This window comes from Zalophus californianus, chromosome 1 (assembly GCF_009762305.2).
Source record: "Zalophus californianus isolate mZalCal1 chromosome 1, mZalCal1.pri.v2, whole genome shotgun sequence".
In the NCBI taxonomy this organism is placed as follows: Eukaryota; Metazoa; Chordata; class Mammalia; order Carnivora; family Otariidae; genus Zalophus; species Zalophus californianus.
In genome coordinates this window covers 134,977,424-134,985,528 of record NC_045595.1, presented here as the reverse complement: position 1 = coordinate 134,985,528, position 8,105 = coordinate 134,977,424, and the positions used below count along the sequence as shown (strand labels likewise).

Here is an 8,105-nt window from a genome sequence, read left to right as displayed (position 1 = left end):
GTCTTCTTTTCTGAGCAGCCAGCGCCTCCAAGTATGACAGGGGCCGACATACAGCTCTTGATGGGGCTAGGACACAGGGGCAGGAAACAGACTGTGGGACACATGTACCATCACCCAGGGCCCCAGCAGTAATCACTGCCAAAGCTTCACTTACCCTCAACAGACCCACTCCTACTTAGATTTTGGAGAACACTGAATTTTAAAGACAACTGAGATGACTCTTTTCCACCGTCACTGTCTTGCTCTGGTTCTCATTTTACAGATAAACTGAGGCTCAGGGAGGCGAGGGAACAAGCCCAAGCTCATACAGCTATTCAATCTTCGAGTTCAAGCCAGGCCTCTTTGACTGCAGTGAAGTGCTGAGGGTTAGATCTGTAAAATGGAAACTAGAGCACTTACAAAATATGGTTGCTAGGAGGATCAGATGAGCTTGTGAAGGTGAACCTGCCAACAGAAGAGCCACCTAAGGGAAGGAACCATCTTATTCATCTCTGCATCACCAGTGCCTGGCACGCCGTTGGTAATCAATACATTTTTTTTTTAAATCCATGAATGCATAAATGAATGAATGAATGAATGAATGAATGAATAAAAAAAATGAGCCACCTAGCAGAGGTGCCTGGAACACACGGGATATTGAATAAATGCTCCTGTCCCTCCCTTGCTCCGAAGGGTGGCAGCCAGACCCACAGTCTCTGTGCCTGGCACTTGGTAGGCCTTGATGAGTATGTGTGGTGGGGTAAGTGACTCTCAGGAGTACTGGGCATTCAAGGCCATGGGGAAATGTGTGTCTTCTCAGCCAGAAGCGGGGGTGTGTGCTCTGAGCCGCAGGTAACGGCATGCCGCCTTGGCCAGGGCTTCCCTCCATTGCAGGGTAAGGGCCACCCATCTTCCAAGCTGACCTTGGCCCACTATTAGCCAGGCTCAGTGTTAGGCCTGGCTGCATGCACCAGTGGAGGGCAGAGGCAAATCCTTCCAGCGGTAGATCAGCCAGTGACGGGGATATGACCGCCCAAGGAGGTACTCCACCCAGGCCAACTCAACTTCATTCCGTTCTTCATTCCTGCTTCTCCTTCTCTGTTTCCTTGAGGCTTCACATCTCAGTCCCCTGCGTCTGGTGACTGAGTAAATGAGTATCTAGAAGAGTGCCTGGCATAGAGTAGGCGCTCAATAAATATTGGTGGAATGAGTGAATGAATCAACGAAAACAGGACTGAAGGAAGAGACAGGCTGACTGATGTGTGTGTATTTATTGGCATAGGGTCCTACAGGGCCAAGATCCCGCCCTCCCCACCCTCTTCCCTGTAAAAATAAACTCTGTCCTTCTCTCTCCCTGCTCTATCTGCTTTTCTGCTTGGGCCAGGGAGGACCGGTACAGCCCCTGTGACCCGCATCTCCTTTACATACACACCATACATAGTTCCCCTCTGAGCCCAGGGAAACTGGGAGGCAGCAGGTGGGCTTGTAAAGGCCCTCAGGCTTCCACTAAGAGCTGAGGACAGCTGGTCTGTCAGTGAGCGTTGGCAGCGGCATTGGGAGAAGCAGCATAAGGAACATGGGTTGGGGAGTAGCCCCTGAGAGCTGAAAGGGGCTGGGTCCACTCCCAAGTGGGCACTGAGCGGGCCTCAGGGACAAGTTCGAGATGCACACCACCCAGGCCCTGTGTGGTCCGAGTGTGGCAGGCACAGCAGGCCCCGAGGCCACCAAGTCAAGTGATCTTAGGACTAGAAGAGGCAGACTCCTTTCTGTGGGAGCCGATGTCTGCCTCCCCCCGCCCCAGGCCTCTTCCAGGCAGGGTGACATGGAAGGATGTCACAGTGAATGGTGGGGGCTCTGCTGGAGGCAGGGGGTACCCCCAAAGCAGAGGCACAATGTGGTGTTTGAGGGAGGACCGGGACTCATGTCACCTGTGGTGTGGAGGGCATTTGCCTTCTCTAAACCTGGAGCAAACAGCCTTGCTGGGCGAGCTGCCCCAGGTCCTGGCAACAGCGAGCTCTTTCTCCCTAGCCCCAGGTCTACCACACCTCACACAGCTGCCCTGGGTTCATGGGGGAGCCAACAGGGCAGCCGAAGTGCCGCAGGAAGTCACGGGAGTTGGAGAGAGTGCCCAGCACACGGAAGCGGGCAGGGCTGTGGGGGTCGGTCACCAGCCCCTCGTGAGAGCTCTCGGGTGTGCGGACTGAGCACCACACCTGCGGGCCAGGACAGACATGGGGACATATGGTGTCTAGTGCAGGCAGGGCCCACAGACTGGGCTGCAGCAGAGCCATCCTGGGGACACAAACCACCGCTACCCCAGCCCCTCCGCTCAAGAGGCCTCCAGGACACACCAGCATCTCAGCTACAACCCCTTGCTCTCAGCACCGAGGGAGGGAAACGTGCCCTCCCTCTCAAATTCCTTGAAGGCCTTTCAAAGATGCCCTGGACACTGGGTTGCCAAGGATGGATGCATCTGAGGGGGAGAAGGATGCCCCCCCAGAGGCTGCCTGGGGTAGTGCAAAGTGCCTTGAAGAGACCCTACCTGAGTCCTTGCTCTGCCACTTACTTTATTCCTGGGTAGCCCTGGATGGACCACTTTGTCCACAAGCTTTAGCTGCCTCCTCCAAAGCTACCTCACAGGAATGTGGTGGGGATCAATTCTGTGCCCTACCCGCTGCCCCTCAAGCAGGGCAGCCCTCCCCTTTGGGATCTACAAAAGCCTCCTAAAGAGTTGTCCTTCCTCGGGTCTCCTGGCATGCTTTCATGAGCCCCCACTGAGAAGCTCTGGGCACCAGACCTTCCCAGACCACCTTCCACACCCCACCTTCAGCCCCATTTCCCAGTCCCTTTCCTGCATGCCCCAGACGTCTAATGACATGCCCAGGAGGGAGTGGGAGAGAGGCAGGCCCCAGATCTCCTAGGAGGGCAATACCTGGGCAAATCCCACAAAGAAGAGCTGGTGATTGGTGAGCCCCACAGCTGGCAACCGCTGTTCCTCCCCGTGCTTTCTCAGCCACGCTTTGTAAGCCTGGGGTCAGGCACAGGGGAGGCAAGTCCGTCAGGGCTTGCCCACCACCTCCACCCACTGCCCAACCCCCCCACCATCCCACCTGGGCAGGTGGGCCTCAGCCGCCAGAGGCCGGCCAGGCCACTCACATTATAGGCAGCCTTAAGTCCCCCGTTGTCAGCGATGTTCTCCCCCAGTGTCTGGCGGCCGTTGAGCCTCTCCCCGTTGACCTGGTACTGGCTGTACTGTTCCTCCATGCAGGCCGTGTGGTTCCGGAAGGCCGCCAGGGACTCGTTCTGCCACCAGGGCCGCAGGTTCCCTTCCTTGTCGTATTCGCGCCCTGAGGGGGGGAGAACTAACCTTTGCACCTCGCCGAGACTACAGCAGCCTTCCACCAACAGACTCCAGGCTCCCGGGGGCCGCTCCCAATATTCCAAGGCCTTGCAAGAACCACTGGGAATTCTAAGCTGAAGGGGGCAACTAACTCCAGGGGCCTCTACCTTGGTCATCAAAGGCATGTGTCAACTCATGGCCCATTACCACGCCGATGCCACCAAAGTTCAGGGCCCTGGTGGGTGAGGAATGCTGCATGAGGACATGGTGGGGGAACTTCCGGACCCCACCTCCAGCCCTGTGCCCGGCTTCTCCACAGGCCCAGGCCCCAGCACCCAGCCCCTCCTGCCTCAGACACACTTGGGGTGGTTACGGGTGTAGAAGGGGGCCTGTAGAATGCCGGCAGGGAAGACGATTTCATTCTTGGTTGGAAGGTAGTAGGCATTCACTGTCTGGGGGGTCATGCTCCACCTGGGAGAGCAAGAGGGAGAGGCTGAGGCTCCTGAGGCTCCTGACGCCCCTCCCGGCCCAGCAGCCCTGACCTACCTCCTGCAAAGACCGACCTCCTGCAAAGACCTTGTGCTTCTGGTTTGAGATGTCTTGCCACCCCCTTCCCCAGCCCTGGAAATCTCCCCTCCCTCTCCTGCTGCCCCAAGTGTCTACAGCCCCCCATTCTCACTGGTCCCGGCTGGGAGGCTTGCGGAGCTGGTCAGCCATCACCTTAGCAGAGAAATTGTACAAATTCAACATGTTCTGGAAGAAGGAATCTTCAGAGACTTCATACTATGGGAGTGGTGGAAAGCAGAAAGCAAGCAAGACAACATGTTAGAGAAGAGAATAGTCCCAGTTTGGCTGGGACTAATTAGCACCTCTCTGAGCCTCAGTTTTCCTCAATGGCAAAATAAGAGTAAAATATTTAGGAAATAATAAGCGCCAATACTTAAAAGAGTATTTATGTTGCTGGTGCTTTATTGTTTTACATCCTGCCTCCTTCTTTTCTCACAGCAACCCTATGAGGTTGGTACCAGTAGGATCGCCATTTTACAAATGAAGACACTCAGGCCCAGAGAGATTATGTAACTTGTCCCAGGTTACACGGGTAGGTAGGAATAGAACCAGGATTTGTGAACACTGCATTCTACTGCTGCCTAGCCTGCAGCCTGGCACAGAGCCAGCACGTGAACAGCGTCCATTGCCCGCACTTGCCTCTGAAAGGAACCAACAGGCACCTCCTTCCCTTCCAGGGCTTGAGCCCCAATTACTGACCGAGAATAGAGCCCTGCCTCCCACGACCGCAGGGTTAGGGTCAGCACTGGTGAGCCCAGGTACTCACCCCATCATAAACATCATCCAGCTCTTTGGGCTCCAGGATGAAGTCCGGGAAACCAATCATATCATAGATAGCGTCTGCCTGAAGAGACCAGGTTAAGGGTTTCCCCTCCCCAGGCTCCCCCCCAAAAAACTGTACGCTCCACCTCCACCTGAAGATGGCACCCTAACCCTGGCCACGGCTCACTTTCTCCTTGGCTGCCTGGCGGGTCTTCTCATCCATCCAAACCAGCTGCCCCAGGGCCTCCTCAAAGGCAGTCCGGATCTCGCTGATCATCCCCTCAGCCTAGGAGGAAGGGGGCGTAAGCTGGCCTCCCGCTGCACTGATGCATTCTACCCCACACCTGCTTCCCGCCCCCCCCCCCGCCCCGTCCACCCCAGTGCCCCATCCCTGTCCTTCCAGGGGAGCGTGTGGGAGGGCCCCCAGACTCGAAGTAAAGCTGAGCATCTTGGGAAGATGAGAAGGAAACACCATTTGTGAAAGTACTGAGATGGCGGGTGGCTTTTTCTCTAATTAATAAAAAAATTTAACTGACAATAAGTTAGTTGAATTAATATAATTTAATATAGTGCATTGATTTTTATCTGATTATGGAAGGAAGGCATTAATAGCAGAAAATTTGGGAAATTGAGAAGAGGTGAAGAAGGAAACAGACCACTTATAATCCCATCACTCAGAGATAACTCCTTTTAACATTTTGATTATCTACTTTGAGAGTCTGTTCCTGCCCTGATATACATATATAACATGTAATTATGTTGTGCAACATACAATGGTAGAAACATTAGATTGGCAACAGACCTATCCACAGAGACCTGGTATCTTGTAAACTACTCTCTTTTTTTCACTTAACAATATATCATGAGTTTTAGGCTGCCTCATAATTCACCCTAACCATAATCTTTCTTCCAGTCCCTATGATCAGACATTTCAGCTGTTTTCATTTCTGCCTATTATAAACCACACTGCAAGAAATATCCTTGCAGATAATACTTTAAGCACGCTCATTATCATCTCCCAATAAATAAATACTATTTTCCTAACTCTATAGGCAACATAAACTCATTATAGAACATTTGGAAAAGACAGGGAACTTTAAAAGACAAAAAGAACCCCTCCTAATCCTACCACCCAAAGTAATTACTGTTCATTTATTGATGAATTTCCATTCAGTCCCCCCCCGCCACCACGTGCACACATGAATGAATAGTGGATTTGAACTAACACAAGGACACTAGTTAGAAAAACCTCGAAGACTCACAATTTCCTTGCTTTGCCGGTCAAACGTGGCCTTCACAAAGAGGGAGCCCAAAGCGAAGCCAAGTGCATCGTCTGTGTTGGAGATGCAGGTCTGCCACCTTGGCATGCAGGACTGTAAGGGACAAAGAGCCAGGCCTCCCAGAGATGGCTCTGTTCTCCAGTCTGAGGGCCCTTCTCTTCTCTGTCTCTGGAGCCAGCCCTCTCGGCTCTGAGCAATGGCAACCTGGGCTTGGGGTGCTGCCATCTCTCCCTCAGACTCCAGGGAAAACAAAGGGCAGAACTGAAAAGTGTGTCAACTCCAGCAGCAAAACCTCAGGAGGAATATGTGTGCTGCCCACTCTGTGCTCAGTACTCTCCTCCTCTTAAGTGTCCAAGGGCCCCACTGGGGGCCAGAAGTTTCTTTGCTCAGCCCCACATCCCAGTCTTATAACGAGTCAGTCCCACATGCCAGAAACCCGCAAGTCACCAGCTTCCTCCATCTCCCTACACCTACATTCAATCTATCACCATGTCTACTACCCCGACTTCTTGGTCCTCTCCCCTATCCCTCTCTTTGCCACTTCCCTTGCCTACAACACTACCACCTCTGGCCCAAAGATTGCAGTCACCTCCTAACTAGACACTCTGGCTCCCCTCATCCCCCTCCCATGTCCCTCTGCTCCATCTTCCATTTAGCTGCCAGAAAGATCATCCAATACATAAATCTGACTGGGTTATTCTGCTTAAAATCATCCCATGGTTCCCCATTGCTGAAAGAATCAAGGCCTGACTCCTTACCAGAGCACTCAGGTCCCTTCATGTCCTGCCCCAGGCCTACCTCACCGCCCTCAGCCTCTAAGTCGGCCTGTTCCCAAGCTCATAACAGAACACATGCTGTTCTTTCTGCCTAGAATGCCCGTCTCCCTTGCTCCCTTGGTGAACTAATTCTTCAAATGTCACCTCTTCATAAAGGACTGTCCTGATGCCTCCCCCTCCCCCAGGTAGGATGTGCTATCCCTTCTTCTGTTCTGTAGCACAAAGGTCTTTCACACAATGTGAGCCCTCATCACCCTAAAATACAATGTGTGTTTACATGTCCACGTCCCCCACTTCACGGGGCATCTTGAAACTAAGAACTACATTTATCCCTCTTCTTAAGCATCACCATCAAAGCTGAGTGCCTCTGCATACAATGCACTGGCGCTTCACTTACATCAGCTCAGTCCTCAAGACAAGCCTGCAAGCTATTCCTATTTCACACACCAGGAAACGGAGAGACCGGGTGACATGCCCAACCAAGGTCCCGTAGGCCAAAACATGAAGGTGCTGGGATGGTAACCCAAGTCATCTTGATTCCTATGCCTATGTGCTCCACACTCTACCATGAGGCCATGGTGCCTGACACACAGGCACATTAGGCTGGACTGGAAGGTGGGGCAGAGTCAGAAATCCCACCTTCTTGGTGCCATAGAGGGTCTCCAGCAGTTTCTCCTGTGCAGACTCAAAGCGGTGGTCCAGGCTCGAGGTTGTCTTCTGCACCAGGTTCCAAATCAGGTAATTGTTCAGGACGCTGGCATCCAGACCAGAATGTAAGGAAAGGGCAGGTGCAGTACCATTTCCACCCCAAATCTGCTCCATGAATGTGCAGGCAACAGAAGTCCTGAGAGGCATATGTAGGAGCTGTCCCAGAATCCCTCTGTCTCGCCCTGGGACCACACACCTGCCTGCAGAAGTCAGCTTGGAGCAAGGTGTGGGAATAAAGAGTGTAAATGGGCCCCCTGAAGCCCCAGCCTAGGGGAACGGCCTGCAGACATTCTCTTTTGATGTCTGGAAGGTCCAAGGCCTTGTCAAATGCTGCTCTGTGTCTGGCTGTGTCAGACCCCATGCCCAGTGCCTGCATGGACCTGCGTGGAGCTCTGAGCCCCACCTCCCACACTTTGGGCTCTTCCCAACCTTGGCTCTGTGTGGTTGATGAGCTCTGACACCTGCTGCAAATAATCCGTCCCATACACCACCACGGGCTCAGAGTCTCCCAGCTCCAGCGGTGACAGCAAGAAAGACAGAAACTCCAGCCAGTCTATGGAGGGCGCCAGGGCCTACAACCAAAAAGAGAAAAAAAAAAAAATCTCAAGCCTCCTTGCCTGTCCTCCTGGCTGCCAGCAGACCCCACCCCCATTGATATGCCAGAGCCTGGGAACACTTCCCATTGCCATGGCA

At 53.3% G+C, this 8,105-nt stretch overlaps 1 protein-coding gene across 4 annotated transcripts in view; it reads right to left on the bottom strand.

Annotated features, from left to right (window-relative positions):
- Nucleotides 1–1,305: 1,305 nt before the first annotated feature.
- The window catches only part of LOC113916696 (endothelin-converting enzyme 2), a 31,218-nt gene continuing 24,418 nt past the window's right edge, over nucleotides 1,306–8,105 (bottom strand). For all 4 annotated transcript variants that reach the window (XM_027583473.2, XM_027583469.1, XM_027583468.1 and 1 more), the window contains 11 exons: nucleotides 7,842–7,984; nucleotides 7,344–7,458; nucleotides 5,911–6,021; nucleotides 4,836–4,934; nucleotides 4,653–4,730; nucleotides 3,999–4,102; nucleotides 3,680–3,790; nucleotides 3,487–3,554; nucleotides 3,136–3,326; nucleotides 2,912–3,007; nucleotides 1,306–2,192 (listed from right to left, as the gene is read on the bottom strand). In XM_027583473.2, the coding sequence (XP_027439274.2) occupies nucleotides 2,016–2,192; nucleotides 2,912–3,007; nucleotides 3,136–3,326; nucleotides 3,487–3,554; nucleotides 3,680–3,790; nucleotides 3,999–4,102; nucleotides 4,653–4,730; nucleotides 4,836–4,934; nucleotides 5,911–6,021; nucleotides 7,344–7,458; nucleotides 7,842–7,984 (1,293 nt within the window). In that variant the 3' untranslated portion in view covers nucleotides 1,306–2,015. The remainder of the gene's footprint in view (nucleotides 2,193–2,911; nucleotides 3,008–3,135; nucleotides 3,327–3,486; nucleotides 3,555–3,679; nucleotides 3,791–3,998; nucleotides 4,103–4,652; nucleotides 4,731–4,835; nucleotides 4,935–5,910; nucleotides 6,022–7,343; nucleotides 7,459–7,841; nucleotides 7,985–8,105) is intronic.